The 27,980-nt window shown below is 44.9% G+C and overlaps 1 protein-coding gene across 6 annotated transcripts in view; it reads left to right on the plus strand.

Annotated features, from left to right (window-relative positions):
• PDZD2 (PDZ domain containing 2) overlaps positions 1–27,980 on the plus strand; it is a 309,904-nt gene that overhangs the window by 196,808 nt on the left and 85,116 nt on the right. For all 6 annotated transcript variants that reach the window (XM_075932594.1, XM_075932596.1, XM_075932597.1 and 3 more), the window contains one exon: positions 19,078–19,501. In XM_075932594.1, the coding sequence (XP_075788709.1) occupies positions 19,078–19,501 (424 nt within the window). The remainder of the gene's footprint in view (positions 1–19,077; positions 19,502–27,980) is intronic.

Raw genomic sequence — 27,980 nt, forward strand, 5'->3', positions numbered from 1 at the left:
ATGAAATTTTGTGTCTGGTAAGCAGCAAAAGCATTCTGAGTGCTGCTCTGTAATGGGATTCACTCATTACTGCAATTATTGCTGTTAGTAAATATGTGCTTATTTGTCTTTCAATGCCTGCGTACGTATTCTGCAAAAAACAGGTGTTGCCTGCTTGCTGGATGACTTCTTTTGAATTCTGTGAAATGGAAATCACGAGTGTCATTAAGTGCCTGAATGCCTTCTTGGTAAACATCTCCCAGCTCAGATTTAGAAATTGCAGAGAGTCCTCGCAGGAGTTAGGGATGTAGAACTAAAATTGATGACAGACCATTTGAAGGGGGCTAGGTAGGAAATGTGAGAGCAGGCATGCTTTAAAATGGTACATTGCAACTTTTTCTGAACTTTTTTTTTTTTTGGTCTTCTCAACATTCTTCATTTATTCACTTTTTGGATTGGCGAGGTTGTGAAATACCCTCCCAAACAGACCAGATCAGAACCTTGCAGTCTCCATAGTTGAAGGAGCCCAACCATAAAATTGAGAAGCACATTTAGTAGGTCCGATCATAGAATCAGGAGAATATTTGGCTCTGTCAGTCACAGAACTTTTCTGAAAATTTGTTTAAATTTGAGGCATTTTAGTCCTATATGCAATGTCGAGTTCCACTGTGTAGTTCTTAATATAATATGAGGTGACATGTCCACTCTTTTTCCTCCAGCACTTGCCTGAAACTCTTTGGATTGAGTGTTGGCAAAAAAACAAACAAACCCAAAGATTGTGATACTCGTAACAAAGAGTGGGATGTTTGGCTGGGCTTCTCTGATAGAAATAAAAACATGGGTGAGAGAGCTCTTTAAAAGCATTATGCTAGTTAAAAAGGAGAGTCAAAAATACAGAGGCTCTCTGGGTTGGTTTTGCCAAATCAAAGTATTTTACCCAGCATGAATTACGGGTGAGTACTGGCTGAGTTTGGGTTATTCTCTGAAGGGTGGGAAACAAATACGAATGGAGGAAATGAATTAAAACAGCCACAAATCCTATACTGAGGAATAATTATAGATGATCTTGTTCAACTGCTTGCTTATGTCCATTCCACCTACGTGCACACACACCACAAGCGAAGCTTTTCACCCTTAGCAGTACCCATTGGGCCAGCCAGGGAGCTGCCTGGAGTGGCACCGCTATATCAGGGCACGTATACCACTGCAGGCCCTCCACTACTCCCCCATTTCCTTCTTACTGTCCCTGACCATTGCTGAAATGCTTGGCTTGCTCCTTTGCAAGTGCGCCCTTAGCCTTTCTTCTCCTATCTTTTGTTAATAGTTCTGTAAATAGTTCAGTCTTTGTCAGAGTAGTTGTTAACATGTTAGTTTTACATTAGAGTAGTTAGTTTGCACCTCATTCCTCCTTCTCCTCAGGGAATGCTGCGGGGGAGAGGGGGAAGCTCATAGCTTCAATCTTGCACACAGTGCCAGAAGCCCCATAGCCTGTGGAGACCCTCACGAAGAGTGCCTGAAGTGCTTAGGAGTGGGTCAACTTGTGCAGGTAATTCAAGCCTAGAACCAAACAGGAGTGCAACTTTAGGCTGAAACTGTTATTAATGGAGTCGGCGCTACCACCCACTGCACCAGACCCTGCACCATCGGTGAGGAGCATGCGCGAGGCAGGTGCCACGCCAAGGCGCTCTGCGGCGTTGGACCACTCGGCACCAGTCCCCGGCACCAAGGACTTCCAAGACTGGAGAGGAAAATCTCCGTCAAGACACCCCAAGGCTCCATCCTCGCCCAGGCGTGACATTGCTTCTGTGCTGTGTAGTCGAGCTTCGCACAGATGAGCAGTCCAGAAGTCCAGGACCTGTCAGTGAAGAAGGTCCCGGGACCATCGACCCTGGACACATTCACTGCAACCCGTGAGCTAATTAAGCTCACGGCTGCACTGAGCCTGGCGCTGAGTGTGGAGAATCACTGTGCCCCCTCCTCCCATGATGACTCGGGATTCAGGCCCAGCGATGAGCTCCATGGCAATTCTGGCCCTGCCGTTGCAGGTGTCTGGTGCGACTCAGAATGGGGCCTGTCCGGTACCAATGGCACCTTGACTTCAGTCTGTACTGGCACTAGAGGATAGCAGCATGCCGCTACCAGTATCACACTGGGGGAAACCTGTGGCAATGCCACACCATAGCTAGCACCGTGCTCCATTGTAGCCCGTGGCACCACTATGGTCAGTGTTGGAGTACTCATCAGAGGCAAAGTCCATGCTGTTGAGGACTTCCTCACATTGGTCCCCCTGGTCCCGATGGTCCTGCTCTCAGCACCAGTCCTGTTCACGGCACTGATCCCTATCAGGCCACCACTCCAGGCATGCCATCCTGCTGCCATCCCAGACGTGGCCACCTCTGTGGCAACCACTAGCCCAGTGGCCTTTTTAGACCCCCGGGCATACCATCAGACCCAGGGGCAGGGGGTGTCAATGACTTCAGCCTCAGTGTGAGTGAACTCAATGCATAGGGAGACCCTGTTGGCCAGTCCACTTACCTGTGCACTGGCTTCAGAGTCCAGGGCCAATCCATGAAGGACAGTAGGGGCTCAAGAACTGCATGCCCAGCAGCCGGTCCCAGTGGGCCTTCTAGCACCCACTTCAGGTCCAGGGGCAATTGTGTCTAAGTCCTGATGGACAGCACCCTGAGGAACTGGCAATGCCCAGGGACTTTGTCCTCTCCCCCCACTGAGGTACTAGCTGACCTGACCCCAGCCATGCCTGCCATGGACATGCACACCCACCAGGAGCTCCTTGGGAGACTTGCCCAAAACCTGGAGGTGCAGGTGGAGGAGGTGGCCGAGGAATCTGACCTGATGGTGGGCATCCTGATGGCAGATGCCCTGCCCAGAATTGCCCTCTCTCTCAATAAGACGGTGGCCAAAATTATTAAGACTCTTTGGCAGACACTGGCTTCCATCCCACTGAGGCAGAAGGAGGTTGAGAGGTGGTACTTCGTGCCCAGTCGGGGCATGAACACCTGTTTGCCCACCCGCCCCCCAGTTCCATTGTAGTACAGGTAACATGCCACAGGGAGGGGGAGGGAAAGCTTTGGCCCACCCCCAAGAGTAAGGAGCCCAAAAAGCTTGACCTCTTGAGGAGAAAAGCCTACGCCATGGCAGGGCTACATGGTGGTGGTTGATAAATTTAGAGATCAACTCCCCAGGGAGTTGCAGCAGGAGTTTGGGGTCCTTAACGAAGAGGGCAGGATGGTGTCCCACACTGTCATCCAGGCCACGATGGACGCTGCTGTCTCAGAGGTGCAATCAATGACCACAGGCATAGTGATGAGCTGGAACTCATGGCTCCAGGGTTTTGAAGTTGTGCCTGAGGTTGGGTTAGCAGCCTTGCTCCTAAATTGTCCCTTCGCGAATAAACTGTCTGCCTTCGACTGTTTTTGGCATTCCATCACTACAGACCAGTAGGCCTTGAAGACAGTGGCTGTGGGATACTCCAACCCCTTCCTGTCTTCTCCACCCTCCCACTTTCTTTCCCCATCCTTCTTCAGGGACCCCTCTCACGAGCACTTTCTACAACAGGAGGTCTCCTCGCTCCTGTTGTTGGGGGCAATAGAAGAGGTTCCACATGAATTTCGGGGGAAAGAGTTTTATTCCAGGTACTTCCTGATCCCAATGTCCAAGGGGGGCCTCCACCCAATCCTAGACTTCAGAGGCCTCAGCACCTTTATGCAGAAATAAAGGTTCGGGATGGTTATCATTCCCTCCCTTGATTTAGGGGACTGATATGCCAACCTCGATTTGAAGGACGCATACTTCCACGTTTCCATTATCCCCTCCCACAGGAGGTTCCTCCATTTCACAGTAGGCATGGACCACTACCAGTTTACGGTCCTCCTGTTTGACCTGTCCTCTGCCCCCAAGGTATTTACCAAGTGCATGGCAGTGGTGGCTGCCTTCCTAAGGAGGAGGGGGGTACCCGCTTTCCTCTGCCTGGATAATTGGCTTACCAGGTGCTGCTCCTAGAGCCAGATGTTGTCCTGGATAGACTTGGGCTGAAGAACCTTCAGGGCTCATGCTGAACAAGGCAAAATCCACCCTCATCCCCATGCAAGTAATAGAGTCCATGGGGGCAAGACTGGACACCATGGCAGGATGGGCAGCCCTGCCAAGTGCCAAATTCGGGGCAATGAGAGAGGTCATTCTAAAGAATCATGCCCCTGACTATGACAAGAATCTGCATGAGACTGTTGGGTCATGTGGCGGCTTCCACTTATGTGGTGCAATACACCAGGCTGCACCTGCCACGGGCCTGGCTCGCAAGGTCTTCAGGCCAGCCCATGCTCATATTGACACGGTAGTGACTATCCCACTGGAAATCCTGTTTACACCAGACTAGTCGCTGGAGAGAGCAAAGTGTGCGGTGAAATCCCCTTTGCCCAACAGCCCCCCTCAATGCAACTAGGATGGACACCTCCAGTAGAGGATGGGGAGCTCACCTGGTCCAGGCAGGATCCCAAGTTGTGGTCCTAGGCAGAGCAGTCATTGCATATCAATGACGGAGCCGAAGGCAGTTCGTCGGGTGTTCCTGCGTCGGCTAAGGGGCAATTGTGTCTAGGTCCTGATGGACAACACCACAGCGATGTTTTACATCAACGGGCAGGGTGGTGCTCGATCCTCTCCCCTCTGTCAGGAAGCTCTAGCCGTCTGGGACCTCTGCATCGCACAGGGGATCCATCTTCAGGCCACCTACCTACCAGGGACTCTCAACACCCTGGCAAACTAGCTCAGTAGGGTATTTTCGGCTCACAGGTGGTCCCTCAGGTACATCAGCTCTTCCGCAGGTGTGGGACTACTCCCCTTCTTCCCCTCCCCCCCCCGGATCTGTTTGCCTCACGGGCCAACAGGAAATGTGCCCAGTTAATCTCCACAGTGGATAGGATGAAGGGCCTCCCGGTGCCGGCCCAGTGTCTGTCCTCATGGTTCACGTATTAAGGCATGCTATGACCAAGCAGGAAAACCAGCCCCTCCTATCACTGCCCATTCTACCAAACGCTTGGCCTCCTCTATGGCCTTTCTAGCACTGGTACCGATCCTAGACACCTGCAGGGCCTGGTTATCAATCCATACCTTCACTAACCGCTATGCGATTATTCAGCAGGGTAGAGAGGATGTAGCCATTTGCAGGGCTGTTTCAATCCATTTCCTGCTAGGTGCCGACCCCTCATCCATGGGTACAGCTTGGCAATCACCTAGGTGGAATGGGGATAAGCAAGCACTCGAAGAAAAAGAAAACGGTTTCTTGACTTGTAACTGTTGCTCTTTGAGATGTGTTGCTTATGTCCATTCCAAATCCCACTCACCTCCCCTTCATTTGAGTTTTCCAGCAAGAAGGAATTGAGGGGGATAGAGGGGCAGCAAGGGGTATATGTGCACCAATATAGCGGCCCCTCTCCTGGGGGCTCTCTGGCTGGCCTAACAGGCACTGCTAATGGTAAAAAGCTTCCGGAACTCATGCACATGGTGTGCGCACTCTTAGGTGGAACAGACATAAGTAACATATCTCGAAGAACAACCATTATGAGGTAAGTAACGTTTTTTTGTACTTTATTGCAGCTTAATTCTGTTTATTCCTATTTCACTCTGTTGCTGAAAAAGAGAAAATCTGGTACTTACTGCATTAAATCAGGAGTTGTTTATTTTTAAATTAACTTATTTTTCTGATGTCTGCAGACCGTAAATGTGCCATCAGATACATGTTTACAGTGAAATGTGAGCAGTATATTAGAATCCAGACCAGCAGTGGGCAACCTAGGCAAGTGAGTGGGCTGCAATGTTGTCGTAACCAAGATGGTCTCCCAGGATAGGGTAGTTCTGCTAACTCTGCTTGTGTACCTAGCATTGGCAGGGTGTGCTGAGTGAATCGTAGCAGTACTTTGATTGGATACAGAGGAAGTGCACAGCTCTCTGTCAGTGTTGTGAACACCTCACTTCATGTGCCCTTGCTTTATGTGCGTGTCATTTACTAATATTAATACAGAAAAATGACACAGTCAGAAACCAGCGGAATCTGACAACCCCGTGCATGAGCAATGGTAAACAAAATGTCTTGCAGGGTGCTTGCAGAACCCTGATGGGCTGGCTGTGATCCTCAGGCCACAAGTGGCCCACAACTATTCCAGACCATGAAGTGCTCTCCTGCCAAGGTGGACGTTTTTTGTCAGAAAAATCATTGACAAACAGTGTTTACATTGCCTGACTTTTAGCAACGTGGCTGTGTCGTGTCATGTCAGTTCTCTACTGAACAATGCTGCCTCCCTGAAAGTTAAGTTACAAGCATGTTATTTTTAAATGCAGTCGCTTGCTTCTCATTATTGACTGATTCCCTTCTTTTAAAGCTGTTGGTGAATAATGTGCTATAAAGGTTTAAAAGCAACTCGAAATCCCAGTTTTATTTCTCCCCTGTGCCCAAGCCTTAGCCTTTCAGAAAACCAATGTTGCTTAGAGAGTTGCCACTGATGTGAGACTGTGGGAAGCGTTGCATATTCTTGGCAACAAATCCTAGTCTCCAAATTGCTTACCATCAAAAGGAAGTGGGAGCCCTGTTACCTGCCCCAGGCCATTTGAATTAACTAAGTTGATATTTTTAGAACCGCTCAGCTTGTTGATGACTTTCTCATGTTATTTCTACATTTTTTTAAAACCTTATTAATGCAGATAGAGAGAGAATATTACATCCCTTTTTTCCATAAGTCAGTGCATAGACAAAACCTAAGACAGGAAAGGGCGTGTTAAGTGTGACAATGAGTTGAAGCCACTTGCCTCATTCTTGTTCTTATGGAGATTCCACTACTTCCCTAGGTAACCCATTCCAGTGCTTCACTACCCTCATAGTGAAATAGTTTTTCCTAATATCCAACCTGGACCTTTCCCACCACAACTTGAGACCATTGCTCCTTGTTCTGCCATCTGTTACTACTGAGAACAGCCTCTCTCCATCCTCTTTGGAGCCTCCCTTCAGGAAGTTGAAGGCTGCTATCAAATCCCCCCTCACTCTTCTCTTCTGCAGACTAAATAGACCCAGCTCCCTCAGCCTCTCCTCGTAGCTCATATGCTCCAGCCCCCTAATCATTTTGGTTGCCCTCAGGTGGACCCTCTCCAATGCGTCCACATCCTTTTTGTAGTGGGGGGCCCAGAACTGGACATAATACTCCAGATGTGACCTCACCAGAGCCGAATAAAGGGGAATAATAACATCTCTGGATCTGCTGGCAATGCTCCTCTTAATGCAACCTAATATGCCATTAGCCTTCTTGGCTACAAGGGCACACTGTTGACTCATATCCAGCTTCTCATCCACTGTAACCCCCAGGTCCTTTTCTGCAGAACTACTACTTAGCCAGTTGGTCTCCAGCCTGTAACAATGCTTGGGATTCTTCCTTCCCAAGTGCAGGACTCTGTACTTGTCCTTGTTGAACCGCATCAGATTTCTTGTGGCCCAATCCTCCAATTTGTGTAAGTCACTCTGGACCCTATCTCTGCCCTCCAGCGTATCTGCCTCTCCCCCTAGCTTAGCGTCATCCGCAAACTTGCTGAGGGTGCAATCCATCACCTCATCCAGGTCATTAATAAAGATATTGAAAAAAACGGTCCTAGAACCTAACCTTGGGGCACTCCACTAGAAACTGACCGCCATCCTAACATCGAGCCGTTGATCACTACCCGCTGGGCCCGACCTTCTAGCCATCTCTCTATCTATCTTACTGTCCATTTATCCAATCCACATTCCCTTAACTTGCTTGCAAGAATATTGTGGGAGACCATATCAAAAGCCTTGCTAAAGTCAAGATATATCACATCAACTGACTTTCCCACGTCCACAGAGCCAGTTACCTCATCATAGAAGCTAATCAGATTGGTCAGGCACAACTTTCCCTTTGTGAACCCATGCTGACTATTCCTAATCACTTTCGTCTCTTCCAAGTGCCTCAAAATGGATTCTTTAAGGATCCCTTCCATGATTTTTCCAGGAACCGAGGCAAGACTGACTGGCCTATAGTTCCCTGGATCGTCCTTCTTCCCTTTTTGAAGATGGACACTACATTTGCCTTTTTCCAATCATCCGGGATTTCTCCCAACCTCCACGACTTTTCAAAGATAATGGCCAAAGGTTCCTCAATGACATTTACCAACTCCCTCAGTACCCTTGGATGCATTAAGTCTGGACCCATGGATTTGTGTACATTTAGCTTTTCTAAATACTTCCTAGCCTGTTCTTACCCACCAAGGGCTGTCCATTTTCATCCCATATTGTGTTATTAAGCACATTAGTCCAGGAGCCCACCTTGTCCATGAATACAGAGGCAAAGAAAGCATTGAGTACTTCAGCTTTCCCCACATCATCTGTCACTAGGTTACCTCCTTCATCCAGTAGGGGCCGCACACCCTCTCTGATCACCTTCTTCTTGTGAACATGCCTGTAGAAACCTTTCTTGTTATCCTTCACATCCTTAGCCAGTCGCAATTCCATTTGCGCTTTCGCCTTCCTGATAACCCTCCGGCATTCTTGAGCTATACATTTATACCCCTCTCTAGTCATCTGTCCAAGTTTCCACTTTTTGTAAGCTTCCTTTTAGTGTTTAAGTTCACCAAGGATTTCCCCTGTAAGCCAATCCGGTCTCCTACCATGTTTGCCTCTCTTGCTACTCATTGGGATGGTTTCTTTCTGTGCCTTCAATAAGGCTTCTTTAAAATACTGCCAACTGTCCTGAACTCTTTTCCCTTTCATGTTAGCATATTTGCATGGCTTCATTGTCTTCTGTGTTAGAACTTGGTTCCAAGACGTTCACAGCTAGATCCAGTAATATTGACTGACATCAGTCATCCACTTATGCTATCTGGCAGACAATTTAGATAATTTTCCTTTTGCAAGTATAGGTGGCTTATTGATCTCAGACACAGCTTCAAATACAACTAGAGCCGCCATTTTGAATCTTGTCAGGGTCTGCTCAGCCTTTTGTCTTGACAAGATAGAGAACGCTGAGTTTCTAGCAGTTCACCATGTCATTCTGCTGATACCATTATTGGACCTAACCAAGTGAGTTATAAGATCAAGAACACATATTCCTGCGCATCCAGAAATATAATTTATGCTATCGTGCCGAAAGTGTCCGTCTGCTATGTACATTGGACAAACGTCTCAGACACTTCGCCAAAGGATTAATGCCCACAAAACAGATATCAGACAAGATCACAAAGAAAAAACAGTTTCTTGCCATTTCAACCAGAAAGGACACTGTCTCAATGACTTCACCACCTTCGTTCTTCTACAAAGACCTTTTACATCTGCACTTGAAAGGGAATCCTCTGAACTGTCATTCATGTTAAAATTCGACACTCTCCGAGGGGGGCGGATTGAACAAAGACCCCAACTATCTTACCCATTACCAGGATAGCTTCCCCAATTGTCACCTCTAATACCATTAGCTCACAGACATCTAACTTTCCCCACCTCTAATATCATTAATTCACAGACACTTACCTTCCTTCCTCCCCGCCCCCCCCCCCCCCCCCGCATCCCCCTTCTGTTCTGAAATGTGATTTGTCCTTTTCATATGTGTTCATTTTTTTAATTGTATCCTTTGGTATATATGGTTGTGACTATTTTCTTCCACTATTTGAGCTGAGGAAGTGGGTCTGGCCCACGAAAGCTCATCATCTAATAAACCATCTTGTTAGTCTTTAAAGTGCTACATAGTCCTGCATTTTGCTTCACCATGTCACAGTCTTTCTGAGAAGAACAGAAAGCCAGTGACTAGACTGTGTTGCACTGGACATTATTGGTTCTGTGGCACTTGGCACAGAGGTTTGAAATTCAGTCTCCTTACCCAAAATTTCTCCTCCTTGCTCATTCTTGTGAACATACTCTGCTAGTTGGCTAGTTATCCGTGCTTATACAGTTTGCAAAGTGGTGTTTGGGAAGCATTTTGGCATCTATGAGGATGAAAGGCCCTGTATAATGGTAAAATAGCATTTGCATTATTAATATAAAATAGCACTATTATTAGAAAACAAACATACTTTTAAAGTTTTGTTGGTAGAAAAAACCCAGATGTTTTCTTATCAATGCTGAGTCTGCTTTGGTTCTCCTATGGCTCAGTGTGACCACGTGACCATTGTTGTTTATGAAAATGTCACTGCACAGTTTTAACAAATGGGATGATTCAGAGAGAGTTCATTTGTTCATTGCAACGTGTTTGTGAAGTCTGGGGATGTTTTTTGTTTTTTATTATTTTAAAATATCTTCTCAGAGTCAGGTCCTCTACACACTTTCCATTGAACCTGGAATAAACATGGCTAGTTTATCAGTTGATACAATATCAATAATCTACCCAGTGGATAAAAGGAGATATGAGAGTTTGGAGCTGAACACACAGTAGTCATAGACAGCAATGGGTATGCAGTTCCCTTCATAATTCTGAAGTGAAGAGAGTATTACACCCCCATTAGTATTAAGTAACCAGGCACACAGCCCCTTGCAGCCGATCATGCCACAAGGAGGCTGTTTTACAGCTGCTCTATTCTTTGCCTAAAACACAAAGTGCATCAGCAGTGATTGTTTTGCACAGTTTATTTTTTTAATAATATGTCGTTTTTATGGTTCTGTGCCAAAGAAAGGAACTAATCAGCCCCTGCTGCTCATGACTGACTATATTCTACTATTACTGTACCCTAGCTGATGTGAATTAGGAGAGTGAGATTGTCATTAATTCAAAGCACGAAGACAAGGATGTTTCAAAGTAGATATCATGTCTTCGCTCTTACCCTAGGACCAAGGATGCCTTGGTTCATTTGTTCTATGTAGCTAAACCTTTTAAGGAGTTTCTATAGTGATCATCACCAGAGTGTCTCTGTGCTGGTTTCTCTTCCTGATTTTTTTGTGTGTGCGGCTTCCACATGATAATTTGGATTTAACCTCAGTGCCTCAATTTACTCCTCTCTTTTTAAAAACAAACAAACAAAAACAGAAGTAAAACAGTACTAACCTATCACTTAGGCAGCTTAAATATGTTGCTGTACCACACTTACTGCAGTAGAGAAGATTGGAAATCTACAGTGCATTGGCATGGTATCTTCTTTGAGGTATGTCCACACCATAGAAGCTTGTGTGGACCTCAGTCTGTTTTAGCTAGCTTGAATCTAACTAGCTTGAATCCAGCTAGCATGGGCAATTTTAGTAGTGAAGATAGCACAATGCAAGTAGCACAAAACCCAGGACAGGCTCTGCTTGCTATCCCACTCTGCGCTGTCTTCACTAGCATTGTTTCCCCTGCTAACTGGGTTCAGGCTAGCTCAGGTACATTAGCCCATGCACAGTGTTTGCTGTATAAACGTATCCTTAGTGATGTCTCATAGGATATTGTGGAGTTCATGTATAATCACTAATGGTTAACCGAAGTGTTGGCACATAAGCTTTCGTGGGCAAAGACCCACTTGGTCAGATGTATGTAGTGGAAATTTCCAGAGGCAGGTATAAATATGCAGGCCAGAATCAGGCTAGAGATGACAAGGTAGATCCAATCAGGGAGGATGAGGCCCACTTCTACTAGCTGATCTGGAGGTGTGAATAGCAAGAGAGGAGAAGCTGCTTTTGTAGTTAGCTAGCCATTCACAGTCTTTGTTTAATCCTGAGTTGATTGTGTCAAACTTGAAGATGAACTGTAGCTCAGCAGTTTCTCTTTGAAGTCTGGTCTTGAAGGTTTTTTTCTGCAGCATGGCTACCTTTAGATCTGCAATTGTGTGTTCAGGGAGATTGAAGTGTTCCCCTACAGGTTTTTGTATATTGCCATTTCTAATATCTGATGTGTGTCCAGTTTATTCTTTTACGTAGGGACTGTCCAGTTTGGCCGATGTATATAGCAGAGGGGCATTGTTGGCACATGATGGCATAGATTACGTTAGTAGGTGTGCAGGAGAATGAACCAGTGACGGTATGGCTGATCTGGTTAGGTCCTGCAATGAAGTTGCTGGTGTATATATGTGGGCAGAGTTGGCACCGAGTTGCATGGAACTCAGGAACCAACACTTCGGTTAGTCTATAAGGTGCCATAGGGACTCCTTGTCGCTTTTGCAGATTCAGACTAAAACGGCTACCTCTCTGATACTCGACACTAATGGTTGTGTAACAGTTTGAGCACTCACTGGTGCAGGCGCCTCCTGCTGGTCTATTTGGGAGTTAGTTCCTCCAGACATGAAGGGCCCCCTACTGACTGGGGTCCGGCCCTCAGTTACCTGTCTTTTGTGTCTGTCCCTCATTGGGCTCCATGTCATGCCTTTCCTCGGCATACTGCCCCTTAGCTCAGGGATGGGAAACGTAAGGCTCAGGGGCTGGATATCTTCTTACTTGTGTGAGGCCTCTGACTGATTTTTTTCTGTGGGTTTGCAGCCCTCAACCCAAAAAAGATTTCCCATCCTGCCCTAGATGGAAGGTGCTGTATAAATGTAGAGCTTATTAGTATTTGCTGTATTTATTTAAGACAAATAAGAACCCTTTTAGAAAAATGCAGTATTGAAAGGTGTTCTGAATCCATTATAAATACTGCAAACTGGTCTGTAATTAATTGACTTTGTAAGTAAGGTACAAGGAAAAGTCTTTCTTTGAATTAGACTCCCCTCTGAATGATGTCTCTGTGGCCCTTCTTTGTGTGGGGAGCTGTGGCTTTTCTGCCATGTGAGAAGGCCCTCTGCATTGTCCTACAATGACTGGTGACTGTCAACATTGCTACAGAAAATTGGGCAGGAGTGGCTCCCGTAAAACCTTCTATTTCTGTAACACACTAACCATGTTGTGTTATATGGTAATAAAATGTTTTGCATTCTTCAAGATCCCTAATATTAGGACCTTGTGGGATGCTTTCGAGGCTAGTACTTCCAAATCTGTGGTGAGAGGTGCACACACTCAAAATAACATTGCAACTCTGAAATCCATCTGGTATTTGAATTTTTTAAAACCCCTTGAATACTCTTTTGGTGCCAGATTCAGTAAAACGCTTGTCTGGTTTCGGCTTTTTAGAAACTCTGAGAAGTGGAATTTTGGATCCAGCATTGCTTTAGCAGAGGTTTCGGCAGTGCAGAAGCTGAACAAGTATTTTATCGAATTCAACCCTTATTTATCTTCTGGCATAGGATGCTCCTACATTCATAGAGAGAGAAATTTAAAAAACAGTGCAGGTCCTCACCAATCAATACATTTTAGTAAGGTCAGTTAATTTCTTTTCCATGCTTTTGTTATAGTCTACTCTTTATCTTTTCTGGTTTATTATATCTTTAATATTAATGTAATCTGTATTAAGATACAGAAAATGCTTTAAAAATAAAAAGAGCATCCTATTTTCCCATCCAAAAACATGTAAAATAGTTTTCTGTAGCATGAGTCTCATTGGAATAGATTTGATGTCCAGGTGAAGGATGTTAAACAGTAGTTAGGAAGCTAATCAAGTAGTTGATGGGATTTCCATTGACTACTCAATTAGTCGATGAGGGGATTCATTGCAACTCTGCCAGTCTCTTACTATATTTAGAAAGCAAAGTCACAGTGTCTGGGACCTGGCACAAGCTGGGACTGCTCAGTCCCGGCTTGCACCTTTTCCCCCACTGCGCATCTGCCTCCCCTGCTCACAGCAGAGATGGTGCTGGGGGGAATCGGCTTTTGAGCCAGGTCCCCCCAGATGTGGCCTCTGCGCCCCCCCCTTGCTACCTCTGATATAGTTGAGTAGTGACTTGACTACCCGATAATCCTAAACTGATCAGCTAGTTGACTAGTTGCTTACATCTCTAGTCCAGGCATGACCTGGGAAAGTGTAATCGCTGCATTTTGAGCTCTGTGGGCCAGCTTCCCTCTTCTTTTCTGCCTTGCATGGAAGCAGATCAGTCTGAAGATCAATTTAGGGTTTTTTCCATGTTCCACAGACATAAAGATAGAAAAGCAAGAAAAGAAGCTTGAAAGGAAAAAGGAACCAGATAAGTAGGCAGAATGTAGTTAGGCAAATTTGAAATTTGACTAGGAGTTTAACAGTCCTATTCTTGTCCAAAAAAAGTTATTGTATATTAAATGATCAAGACCTGGGTTATTCCTGTCCACAAAAAAATAGCTGAGAGTTGTTCATTAGCAAAATTATTCCAACACAGGGATGTTTGGGTGTTGATTCACCACTGAGTCAGAATGAACAGTGCCACCTGCTGCATCGATACTTGTTTTCCCAACACCTAGTTTTCCCTTGACCTGGAAGATCTGACAAGATCATTGCCTGAGGTGATATGGCTGTTGGCCTGGTTATTGCTATTCAGAGAGACTCACTTGTTCTTCTGTGTCGATTTGTTCTCATTTTTTCATAGAAGTGTAGTCCATGCTTAGAACTGTCCTGAAGCGATCAAGGGAGCATAGAAACGTGAGTTCCCACAGGTTGCATAACTGGAGTATGTGGGCCAGATCTTCCTAAAGTTTCACTGTAGTTTTATGGAACTTGGGAGCTACATCCATTTACACTAACTGAGGATCTGGCTCTCTAAGCATATCCTTGAATGGACAGTGGGTTAAATATTCATAAAATGAACATTTAGAATATTGTATCTTTATTCCAAAGCATTTTTGTACACATTATGAATAAAACTAGCATGTCACCAAAATAACATAAAATGACAGGGATCATATTTTGTTTTCCTGTATAAAATTGCTTTATTTGCAATATGTTTTTAGAATTTTATTTTTTCTGGACTTAACAGATATTTGTCTGCTGTATTCTCTGTCATTTCATCTTGTTGGTGAATTTGTCTAAAGGAAGTACTGTATTACCAGTGCTTAAAACAACATGCAATTGTTAATGCAGAGAAATGTATGTATTTGAATGGCATAGCAGGCAAAACCGATCGTAGGCTTGTTAGAACAGGAGACACTTCCCTTTCTCTCCTTCAGGAGAAGCAAAGCTATTTATATGTGATGGATCAGAGTGCAAAGGTATTGCTGCAAGCAAAAGTCATGAATTTTAATCAACGTTACTGGCTGACTTGAAATTTGAGCTTGAAAAATAAATGTGAAAACCAGGCAGCCCATACCATTTCTGGAAAAAAACTACCTCTCTCCTGTTGATTTTGAAGGGATGATGGTCTTAACTTGATAATCAAAATATCTTCGTTTGTTACTGGAACATTGTGATATAACCTTTGGATGCATTGGTGACCACCCTTCCCAAGATATTCCATGTGAAAGTAGGCTCTTGTACTGTTTTGCCAACTTCTAGACAATTGAGAAAAAAGATTGTTTTTATTTTTTTAAAATGATTACAGTGCTTATGAAAAGTAATCGTGGTGACTGAAGTCCTCTGCATGTTCACTGAGAATGAACATGCAGAATGGCATAGCCATTATCAGTACAGACTTTCCCTCCCCTCATACTCATTTTGCTTTGTCAAGGCTGTTCCCCACTCTGGCACTCCAAAAGCAGAAGGTGGGGGCCTGCAAAAGATCTTACAAATACCTTGCCTCTACTGGCTTCTGCTTAAAAGTTTTCCAGTGGTCTTAAATTGCAGCAAGGGAGGTTTAGGTTGGACATTAGGAAAAACTTCCTAACTGTCTGTGTGAATAAATTGCCCAGGGAGGTTTGTGGAATCTCCATTACTGGAGATATTTAAGAGCAGGTGGGATAGACATCTATCGAAGATCTAGATGGTGCTTGGTCCTGCTGTGATGACAGGGGACTGGTCTTGATGATCTCTCAAGGCTGCTTCCAGGTCTAGTGGTCTATGATTCTGTGATTCTAAGATCACAGATTCCCTGGCCTTGGGTGATAGGCTGCCACTACCAAGTGAAAACCCCTTTTCTTCTTGAATCCAGGAAGAAGCACTTGGAGCTTCTTCCAGAGAAGTACCCCATGGTCTTCTAACACAAGAGTTTGAATAAAAAAAGAGAAAACAAACTGTAATCTCTGATCACTGACCTCTCAGTCTTAAGAATGCATACACAGACCTCCTATTACTTTCTAAGACACAAGAATCAAATCACCACTTTAAAAAGGTGATTTTTATTAAACAAAACAAAAAGATGTACTTGCTAAAGCATGCTTGATTGCTAGGTGTTTTAAAGCAACTGAGAAAAGAACAATTTAAAAACACCGAGAAAATTCCATCCCTGGGATACAGCTTAAAGTACAGTGTATGGGGATGGGTGCACAAGGACTTACCACAGAGAAGTTTAACCAAACAACAAAACAAAGAAAATAACCTGATTGTGACTAAATAGACATTTTCCTATCTACTTACAATCCATGCTTCAAGGGCCAGTCCATTTCCATTCCCAGTAGCCCAGTATTCTTTGTAGACATGGTAGTTCTGCCTGGTTCAATTCATCTTGCTTCCCCAACTCCTGGCTTAAAACACACACAAAGAACAGCAGCAATCAGGTATATCTTCCAATTCGAATCTCAACACCTTCTCTCATTGGATTTTCTGTCTCCCTGCCAACACCCCCTTGTAATCTGAGTTTAACTTTTTAGTCACCAAATTCTGGGATGTTCAGAAAAAGCCAGCATTCCTCCTATCCATTACATGCTTCAATTTTATTCTGCAGGGAATATTTCTGATGAGATGGGCCTGTGGTTACCATGTTCATTCAGTCATTGGTCTCCCTGATGAAATAGACACACATTTCTAAAAGTATTTAAGCATTGGTCCATTCAGCATTGTGGGGCCTAAGTGACTTAGGAGCCTTAATCTCCTTTCCAACAATTATTTAGGCTTCTACCTTTTGTTGGGTAAATGAGTAAGTCACTTTTGAAACTGAAAGCTAGACTCCTAAAGCTTGTCAGTCTTACAGTGCTGAGTGGAGTAATGTCTAACTAAATGCCTTTAAAACCAAAGTCTTACTGACTAGGGCCAATTGTGCGGGCTGGATTTTCTAAAAAGGACACCTAAACGCAAGGAAGAACTGAACCAAAATTATCAATTAAGCAAAGACCTTCATTGCCTCTTCCAGCTCAGCATGCCTCCTCCACTCACTCAGCAACGTACAGTCCATTCTTTCTTTCATGTAGAAATACCAAAAAACCCACCACCAAAGTTTGCCACTCACTTGATTACTCGCCCTTGTCACTCCATAAAACCCTCCTCACTCCTAAACTTGTTCTAGGCTTCCTGTGTTCATCCCCGGCATGCTCCCTCTCAGCTTTACTGGTGGTGCAACAAGCCCAGCTCAGCTGGGTGGCAGCTGGGATGGGGGTGGGGCAGCACAGCTGGTTAGCATTAACAGTACAGTATAGCTGTATTGTGCAAGTTGGTTGGGAAGGGAAATCGTTCTCTCATGTGCTTGGCTGGCTGGCTGTTGTTCGCATGCTCAGGATCTAATGGATTTCCACATGTGGGGTTTGGAAGGAATTTTCCCCAACTCAGTTTGGCAGGGGCCCTTTGGGTTTTTTTTTGTCTTTCTCCGCAGTCTGGAGTGCAGCCTACTTGCCAGGATTGTCTGGGTGTCTCTCACTTAATTCCCAGCCATTGTGGGCAGCCTCAAACACTGGCACACCTTAGTTTCCTCCTCCTCCTCTGTTCTCTGCCTGTGGCCCATGCTAGTTAATCTCCTATGAGACTTTGGGCTAATTGTGGTTGTTCAGTTGATTGTGCAGGGGCTGGGTGATGTTGGTGGCCTGTGTTGTATAGGAGGCCAGACTGGATGATGTGGTGAGCCCTTCTGGACTTAATCTCTCAGACTCTTGTGATTCTGACAGTCCCGGAGTGCTCTCACCTCCTTATGCCTTAGTTCCTTTATAGGCATTACTTTCTGCTCTCGAGAAGTTGATTTACTGTACTTTTACCAACAGCTCCATGTTAGTGGTTCACTTGATTTTTCTAGGAAGCAGTTTCTGCTTTCACCAGCAAAGAAGGCAATGCAACCTAAATTAGCGTGGGCTGTACCAGAAGGGATTCATCCAAACTTGTTAAGTACAAATTCAAGCTTATTTGCACTCTCAGATGATTATACCTTTGGCTCGAAAGTCAAATACAGTACTGTATTTAAAGAATGTAGAGTGAGGCATATGTTATTCCAAAACACACAAGAACCCAGATTCATCCTTGGAACATAGTGGTGCACCTCCATGGAAGTAATTGGTTTTTGCCTGATGTAGAAATACAGTGACGCAAAGTATCATTCAAATGTTGGAAGTAGGAATGATATTTTGTAAATGACTGTGCTGCTACTTAACAGCTGCTACTTCCACACTCACCTACCTCTTTACCAGAACAGACATCATAGAAAGCAGCCCACCTTCTTTCCTTGTCTTTTTATTAGCTCCAATAGGTACATCATAATTTATAGTGCAATGTTTTGTTGTACTGAGGCAATTGGAGCCTACTTATAGAAACAGTGAATTTGCCCCGAGATCTAGGGCATGTGTATCCAAGCCAAAACCAAAGATGTATTTCAAGGGAAAGGCTGCATTTTAGATGCAAATATAGTGTGGGCTTCTGCACAAAGGAAGCTTGGCTGACATGTTTTTTTGTTTCCGTTGGAGAGGGAAAAATATTTTCTTTGTCTTTTTTGCTACGTTCTGTCATCTCATTGTGCTGTTTAAACACCTGCCTCGCATTCCGAGCTTGAATTATGGAAGATGACCAGCTGACTGGTTTTTGCCAGTTGTCATGAATACCAACATATGATTAGCCTGTTTCCGGGCTTTGTTGTTTGTTTTTTTTAACTCCCTGTTTCAAATGCATCTTCTCTGATTTATATGCAAGAAGCATTTTGGTGATGGGGAATGTTTTCTCCATGAGCATGGCATACCTTTTAGGACTGTGTGCAAAACAGTCTTCTTTGAAGCAAAAGCACAGAACTCCTTTGTAAATTGGCCCATCTCACAACTTCTGATACCAATGGTAGGGATCATTTTCTGATGTTTCAAGGTGTTTTAATATATCATTGCATTTGGTAATAATTGAGTTGGGGAAAGAATCCTATTAGAAAGTGCAGTATCTAATGAAATAAATACCCATTGACTGTATTTGCAATATGAGGTTTATAGGACAATTGGTTTATAATCTAAACTTTTCTATTTGCTCACAGCTACCTGGCTGATCAGTGCTGGAATGGCGGCTTCATCTACCTGATCATGTTCCGTCGCATTAAGCGCAAAGCCCCTCTTCCTCCATCAAATGGCAACAACAGCAACAGCTGTGAACCCAAAGCAAAGCCTACCTCAGAGCGAAGTGACAGAACCGCTCAGAATGGGAAAAGAACTAGGAAGTTTGGGGTCATTGCCAGAATTCCGTCGGGAAAGGATAGCAAGGGAAGCAAAGACAGCCAGAATTCTGAACAGGAAAATGGACACCACATGCCTATGGAGGTGGATGGCTCACGGCCAGAGGCATCAGAAGCAGCAAGCAATGCAGAGGACCGGTTTCGAAACGCTGACTCTGAGGGACGCTACAGGTCTCGCCGTTCTGATGGTGGGGTACCAGACCTGAAACCAAGTGACCTGCCTGCACAGGTAAGTGTTTTGGTTTGGATTTTTAAAAGAAAGAGGTAGGGACAGTTCAAACAAATTGAAGGCTCCAATACATGTATTCATTTCAATAAAATGGCTGCACAGCCCATGACTCAAAGTGCACAGCTTCCTTTTCCCAACCCTAAATGCTTGCTCTGACCTAGCTGGTAGGATTTCCTCCATCAGGGCTGGGAGCAGAGGTGCTATCGTGTTCAGAACTGTTTCATGCATTTGTGAGGTGGATGAAGGGGAGGAGAGTGAATAAAGGGTTGATAAGTAGGATGGTGGGGACCAACACCTGTGATATTTCCAGACAGGGCTCTGTGAAAAGGGACCAGACACCTTGATTCAACAGGGTGGATCAAATTGTTATAATCACAGAGCTCTTATTCACCAGCAAAAACTTCTGCTTGCAATGCCCCCATAACTCTGGGGGAAAGGTAATAAACAGCACAGCAGCATTTCAACAAGGGATGTAAAATCCCACGTAATCAGTTAACTGGCTAAACATAATGTTTAACCGGTTAATCACTTAAACCGGGGAGGGCGGGGGCATCTCTGTCTGGGCTGGAGCACCCTTGTCCACAGCAGGCTGGGCTGGGCCTGGGCCCACCGCAGGCGGGGGCTGCTCTAGCCCACCAATTTACTGGTTAACCATTCACCTGCCTAATTACAACCTTGTGTGGAGCCTGTGAGGCTGCTTTGACAGTATCCAACCCATAGGAAAAACTAGTTATTTAATGGTAAAATTAAAAGTAAAAATCTTCATTCATTGTCATGTTGACTAAGTGAACATTTAAAGAAAGCCCGCACATGAGCTTGTGTCTAAAAATTGTTTGGACATTGATCAGAGATTGTGAAGAAGCTATTGTATATTTTACACTAGGCTTACAAGATGGATTTCTGTGTTGTTTTATCAGACTAGGATAAGGGACTTCTTATTGCTTCTTACTGTGTAGAAATATATGGCAACAAAACATGGGAGACTAGAAGTTTAGCATTTCTGGGCCCAGAAGAATCACTCAAGTTTTGATCAGATTTCACATATAGCAGAGTTGTTCCTGCGTGGCTCTGAGTTGCTGGCAGCCTTCCTAAAGGAGCAGATAGACTAAACACTTGAACACTACTGCGCTAAGGCTAGGCCCTATTGTGGCAGCTGTTTTTGTTTTAAAGAGTTCAAAGCTGGTAATATATTAATGCAGTCATATTTCATATTGCTGAATTCCAGGGAAGGGAAGCGTGGCACAAACATGCTGCTCAAACTAATGATAGCTGATATTACATATTTACTAGGGGGCTATTGGTTCAAATGTGAAACCCACCAGAAAAGCTGAATTCAATAAAAGAATAATAATATTCCTAAAGCAAACTGGTTGTCCGGAAGAGAGGATATTCTGACTTAATCAAATGAGCCATTTCTGTCTCAGTGCAAGGGCTGGACTAGATGGCTCCTGAGTTCCCTTCCAGCCCTACATTTCTATGATTGTGCCTTTGTACCTCCCTGAATCAGGAAATCTGCTGGATGGGAAGGCCAGTGCTGGCCCCTCTGGCTGTGGGGAATGCTCCAGTGGCTGCAAAGGGGCTGACATTGACTGAGTGGGAACTGCAAGGTGGGGTGCTCGGGGGAAGAGGCAGGTGGATGTGGAGCCCCATGTCTGGGGACCAGGGGAGAAGTCCCACAGGAATGCAGTGGGCTGGACTACGCTCCCAGCCCCTCCCTCCACCATCTGCTGTGGGGCTGTGCTCCTAGCACCCGACAACAGGGCTCTGCAGCCAACCTGCCTCTTCCCCCGAGTGTCCCCTTTCCCTCCCTCCCTGCGCTGGAGCGCGCTGCACACGAGCTATTTGCCGCACTTTGGGAGAGTGGAGGGAGGAGTTGCTGAGCATGGAGCCCTGCTTTTCCCAGTGAGTGCTCCAGCTTGAGAGCACCCACAGGGATGCAGGACCCCATGTCCGGCAACATCTGTGAAATCTGGAGTATAGAGGTTGAATCTGTGTAAATTGCATTTCACTGTGGTGTATGGAGGAAAATGTTATTGTCAAAGTTTTTGAAAAACATCATAATTTGAAAGTCTGTACTTTTTGTTGTTGTTGTAAAAGGAAAAAGGTATGGTTCAAAAAGATCCCAGGCCTGTCCTATTTTGTGGGTCAGTAGCAATTTAGAACATCGTTTAAGCATGTTTTTTTCAAACAGATAATTTAAAAATGCCTTCTAAATGAATATGATTTGAGACTGAATTTCTGAGTAATAAAGAGTGTAAGAGGGAGGTAGAAAGCTATTACATTCTAAATAACACTGGTGGTCTTGAGCCATTTATTCACTTAGCTTGAAGTTTTAAGAACTCTTGATCTGAAAAAAGTAAATTTTGAAGTTTAGAACTGATATAGAATATGAGAAATAAATATTTAATGCAAAGCACAGACACAACCATTTTTCTTTGCAAATGTAGCTCATTCACTTGAAGCGTTAGGCTGTGGTCTCTTCGTAATTGCCATCTCCTAATAAAAGAGTGGTTTAGCACAGCTATTTGTTGTTGTTGTTTACAGGTGTGGTCCATGTGTCTCAGTGTCATGTTCTCTCTAGACCAGTGGTCCCCAACCTTTTGAGGTTGGCGGGCGCCAGGGGGCGTGGCCGTTTGCCCGCCGGGTGCCAGGGGGTGGGGACTCTTGCGCGCCCAGGGGCGGTGCACCCGGGGGCGGCCCCCCCCATAGCCACGCGCCCGGGGCCGGCGCTCCCCCCCGCAAGCGCCGCGCGCCCGGGGCCGGCGCTCCCCCTTGCAAGTGCCGCGCCATGTGCCCGGGGCCGGCGCTCCCCCCCGCAAGCGCCGCGCCATGTGCCCGGGGCCAGGCCAGCCCCGAGCACCTGGCGGGAGCATGCAAGTGCCCCCGCGGGCGCCATGGCGCCCGCGGGCACCGTGTTGGGGACCACGGCTCTAGACACTGCACGCCCTGGCAGGCCGGGGCCAGGGCACGAGGGACTCTGCACACTTCCCCCCCACTTCCACGGGCCATGATTGGCCATGATTGGCCTGGTGTTAAGGGGGGAGCGCGTGTAGGTTGCCAGGTGTCCGGTATTGACCCGGACAGTCTGGTATTTTCGCCTCCTGTCTGGTTTAAAAAAAAAATTCTGAAAATACCAGACACCTAAAATGTCTGGTATTTTCTGGGGTTCTTTCCCTGCCAGAAGGCGAAAATACCGGACACCTGGCAACCCTACGACACTCAGCAATCGGGCCCAGCCCCCATACCCCCCTTAGGGCCTCTGGCCTCCCGCTTACCTGGTTCCGCAGGGAAGCTCCCTTCTGGCTCCGGTCAAGAAAACAAGATGGCCACCGGCAAAAAGCCTAAAGACTTTTCTTAAAGGGGCCATGCTGTTTTAATGCTGTTTTATTTTTTTTGCTTAACTCTCGGGGGTCTTTTTTTTTTCTCAACAGCTTTGGTTTCTCCCCCCGCCCCTTTTTTTTCCCTCAACAGAATTTTTTCCCCGGTGTTTTTTTTGGGGGATGGGGAGATGTGTTCAGTATTTTTGGTTACACCGTCTGGCAACTCTAAGCATGTGAAGTCTCCTCCCATAGCAGTGCCTAGAGGGAACTGCTAGCTGTTTTAAAACAGCTGGCAGTTTTCTCTAGCTTGCTGGGGCCGGGAGGCAAAGACTTCACTTGCTCCCCTACCCTCAGGCCAATCAGGAGCTGTATGCAGGGGAGCACAAGAAGTCTCCTGGCCCCGCCCCTTCTGAGGCGGCCCAGGGCCATTTCAGAAGTGGCCCCCTTGTAAAAATTATTGCCCATGCCTGGCTTAAATCTTCCTTCCTACAGTCGTAGGCCTACTGTCTAGATCACTTTTGAAAAGCTGTCATAATCTACTAGCTGTTTATAAAATGAGTTTGTGGGCTCATTTTGTTTCCTCATAAATAATGGGTAAAATTTTCAAAAAGCACGTGACTCCCATGTCCAAAACTGACTTTGGCACTGGGGAGCTTAAGTCTTACTGAAGTTTCCTAGTGATTTTTGAAGATGGGACTTAAGCTTCTAGGTTACCTGGGTGCGTCTGAAAAGTTTGTCCAACTGTATACCATGAAACCTACCATCACAAGCCAGTCTTCTTCAGAATTTCTGTAGGCGGAAACCCCCCCCAACCCTATCATAATCATAAACCAATTACTTCTCGTGTACTGGTCCCTGTTGAACATGGCTGAAATGCATTGGCAGGGCATTATTACTAGGGGGGAAACTTCCATTCCTTGATGCCCATGGTATATATGCTCTGTGGATGCACGGATGAATTGAATATTTACTGCAGTCAGTCTGGCCCCTTCTGGGAATACAGTATTCACTTCACAATATCTGGGGCCAATAGGGTGGCAAACCATTGGTGTTGGCTGTGCAGAGAAGGAAAAACAAGAAGCTTTCCCATGGTCTGCAGAAAATCCTCTTGGGTCAGAAATCCCTGCTCTCTTTGCTTCCCTGCTGCTCCCTTATGTGCTCCCTTAGTTAAATCAGCGGTTTACCTGAAACACTGCATAGTTTCCCAGGAATAGTTGTAGGAAAAAGTTATAAACACTCAAACTTTAGGGAAGTCTGGAAAAATAAGTGCATTTGGGGTCTGCATGTATTTAGTTGTAACTTCCTGAACCCATGAGACTAGCTTGTTTGTTGATGTCTTGGAGTAGCTGTATTAGATGTCTTGGAGTAGCAACAGACAAACAGCCATTGCAAACAGAGGTACAAAGTGAGTGAGATAGCAACTTCTGTTAGGGGGAGAGAGACAAGCTTTCAGGATACACTGCTCTAGGGTATCTCAATCATTTTTATAAAATACCCCTTTAAAAAAAAAGTACTCTCTCTTTTAAAAGTATATATAAAGTACCCCAGTACCTACAGTTTTCAGACACACAATTTTTTCCCCTACCACTGCAACACATTTGTTTAAACAACTTAATTGTAGCTGGGCAGGCGATTAAATTTTTGGGTGTAAAAAGTATAAAAATAATAAAGCGCTGTAAAACTTAAAAATTCAGTTTTCTCCAAATTTCAGTTGTTGACTTCTCTTGAGTACCCCTAAGAGTACCCGAACCACTGGTTGAAAAACACTGCCCTAGACTTCTTCCTCGGGTCCTGAACTCTGGGTATCTCAAAAGCTTGCATCTCACCAGCGATCATGGTCCAATAAAGAGATTCACTCACATTGTGTCTCTAATATCCTGGGACTGATACTGCACGTCTCCAACAATGCTATGTATTGTGGACAGAGAGAGCTATGTATTGTAATTATTTACTTTTAAGTTTTACCTTATCCTGCAAGGGCCTTTTGTTACTTCACGTTCGTTTTATTATTTTCTATAGCTGATAACAGGAATGTTGAGTCCTGAGCAGAAACTGTAGAAAATTCAGTTTGTCCAATTTATCCAGCAAGATTTCTGTATAGCTAGTTTTTGTGTGTCCTTCATTTTAGCTTCTCATCTCACATTTAGAGATTGGCAGCAGATGCAAATGTATGGATGCAGCTTTTACATGTAGCATCTTTTCTAGATAAGCATACTAATCTCTTAAGCAATCTATTTATAAGGCATAACTAAAGAAATACTGTACCACTGACTCAGTTAATTTATTTAAAAGCAATAATTTAGTAACTTGTATTTAATGTTATTGCTGTATTTAATGTTACTGGTAAATATCCCTTTGCTTTCCCTTCCGTAGCCGTTATAATTTCTAAGAATATTTCTAAAGTTTAAATTCAAAACAGATAGACTAAATCTATCTGGCAGAAGCTGTTTCGCACCTTGCCTGTCCTGGAAGGCCCTTAAGCCATGAAGGGACTCAAATTGATTTCAGTGGGAGTTGTGTGTATTGATTAAGAATAATCAGCATGTGACCCTAAGTCAAAATCTGTCACATCTTGTGAAGATTTTGAAGTTAAATATTGGCGTTTCTGAGATTATATCTTCTAGGGATAACTTTAGCCCCCCAAAACCAATCTTTCTAGTAATCAAAAGCCAGGAGGGAAGATAATGCTTCCTAGGTCAAATAAAGTGCAGGGTGGCTGATTGTAAACTAGCTCCATGGTAGTACTGTAGCAGTGTTTAAGCCAGATGGTACTCATTTGTCACTTCATTTCTTCAACGCAGTGTTTTCAGAAGAACTGCACTAGAACTAATGCTTTGGAAAAAAACCCATGACATTAAATATAAGTGGTGCAAGAGAAGAGGCCTTGCATCCTGCTCACTCCTTCCCCCTTCTTCCTTTCCATGCTTTCTCTCTCGCACCCTCACTCTCTCTCATTTTCACTAGGCTGGGGCAGGGAATTGGGGTGTGAGTAGGGGTGCACGCTCTGGAGATGGGGCCAGAAATGAGGGGTTTAGATTGCAGGAGGTGGAGCCAATCTGGAACAGGGGTGAGGTGCAGGAAGGAGTGAGGACTCCAGCTGGGTTTGTGGGCTCTGGGGTGGGGCTAGAGATGAAAGATTTGGGGTTCAGGAGGGGGCAGCAAAGGGAAGGATAGAGCTGAGGGGTTCAGAATGTGGGAGAGGGCTCTGAACTGGGGCAGGAGGTGTGGGGGGATGCATGATGCAGGCTTTAGGAAGGAGTTTGAGAGTAAGAGGAGGCTCAGGGCTGGAGAAGGGGTTTGGGATGCGGGGAGGAGGGGGTAAAGGGGCAAGTTCCAGACAGCGCTTACCTCAGATGACTCCCAGGAAGCGGGTCTCATCCCACCAGCTCCTAGATATAGGCACAGCCTGGGGGGCTGCCCCTGCAGTTTCTATGACTGCTGTTCTGGTCAGGTGGGAGCTGTGGAACCAGTGCTGAGGCGGGCAGCATGTGGCACCTCCATGGCTATCCCTATGCCTAGGAGTCAGAGGGACGTGCCGGCCACTTTTGGAAGCTGCGGAGAGCTGGGTAGAGAGTCTCCCAGCCCCATGACAATCAGACTTTTAACGGCCCAGTCAGCAGTGCTGACCAGCACTTCCTGGATTCCTTTTCCACCAGGTATTCAGGTCAAAAAACAGACACCTGGCAACTCTGCCCATGTATGGAAGGTGCTATATGTTGATAACATCAAATATTACACCGTGAGCAATAGTTCAGTGAGAAGCAGTTTCACCAGATTTTGCTGAAATAGAGACTACAGAATCACATTTTAGCTAAAAGTTAATGTCTTAACACACATCTGAGTAAATCAGACCTGTTGAAATAAATCTTACATTTTTATTGTGGTACTTATAGCTGAGTTGGCCTGTTTTATGACAAACTTGGTTACATTCTGTCATGTTATTTGCTTCCTGTTTTAAATTTGTCTCAGTAAAAGCTGAATGACTTTGAATTACACCTCACTTTGTAGTTTGGGAAGTCTTGACAGCTGCCAGGATGCTTTTTGCATTTAGCATTTGAAAATATTGTATTACAGTTTGCCTTGTACATTTTGGGTAATGAACATGTATGATCCTTTGGCTAAATACTGGAACCGGCTAACCACACAGTCTAGGAACAAAAAATAGAGGTATGAAGTGATGAAGAATGATATTAAAAAAGAATTTCTAAACCTGTTTTACCGAAGGGGAAAACTAATCTGTGTGATACCCTTAACTAATGTGAACCTATATAGATCTATTGAAGCAGATGGAGCTAAATTGATTTACAATAGCTTTTTGGCAATCTAATCGGAGTGAATTATTTCATCAAGATTATTCTGTAGTTATATGATGCTCATTTTAGGCATAAGTAACTTTGCTTTTAATTTTAATCACAGACCTCTTTAGCTGTTTAAAGATCTTTTTATCATAAAGTGATTTATTTTCCATTAGCTTCCAGCTCTCTTAAGTGTGAATCTTTGGGCTTGTTAAGTTGCTATAGCAATGTCTGAAGAGGTTTAACTTGAGCTACGTCTATCTACACTGGGAAGGTTTGGCGACAAAAGTGCTATTGACATGCAAACGTTGCTAAAAGTGAAAACTGGTCTAATTAGTTTTTCTGCTTCTTATTGTCAGCATTTCATGGCCACATGGCTAGTTTCTCTGTCCACAGAGTAAGAATCCCACAGTGCAGTGTTGTGGAAATGCAGAGCTGATCCCTGTGCTTCTTGGGGTTCCCTTGCAGCTCAGTGAGCTCTCCGTGCTGAAGAATGTCAAAGCAGCACAGCAGTGTCTCTAGCCCTCCCACTGCAGGAACATAACAGAAGCATTCCAATGATTTGTTTTCCGTTTGTTCCCCAAACGGAGCAGCTCACTCAGTTGTCAAATGCTTCCCAGAGCTTTGAAAGGGTAGGGTGCATACCTGCAGGGCAGCAGAGATCACAAAACACTCAGCACAGCCATCAGGGCAGGCATTCCAGAATATTGGCGGAAGCCAGTTCTCACAACCAAACAGCAGAGTCCACACTAGCTCTTTGTCGACAATAATAGGAGGGGAAAAGATAAAAGTCTCTTGGGGTGGAAGTTTTTTGTCACCAAAACTGAGTGTTTTTTCCAACAAAAGTCACACCGTAGTGTAAAC

Source organism: Pelodiscus sinensis, chromosome 6 (assembly GCF_049634645.1).
Source record: "Pelodiscus sinensis isolate JC-2024 chromosome 6, ASM4963464v1, whole genome shotgun sequence".
Classification (NCBI taxonomy): domain Eukaryota; kingdom Metazoa; phylum Chordata; order Testudines; family Trionychidae; genus Pelodiscus; species Pelodiscus sinensis.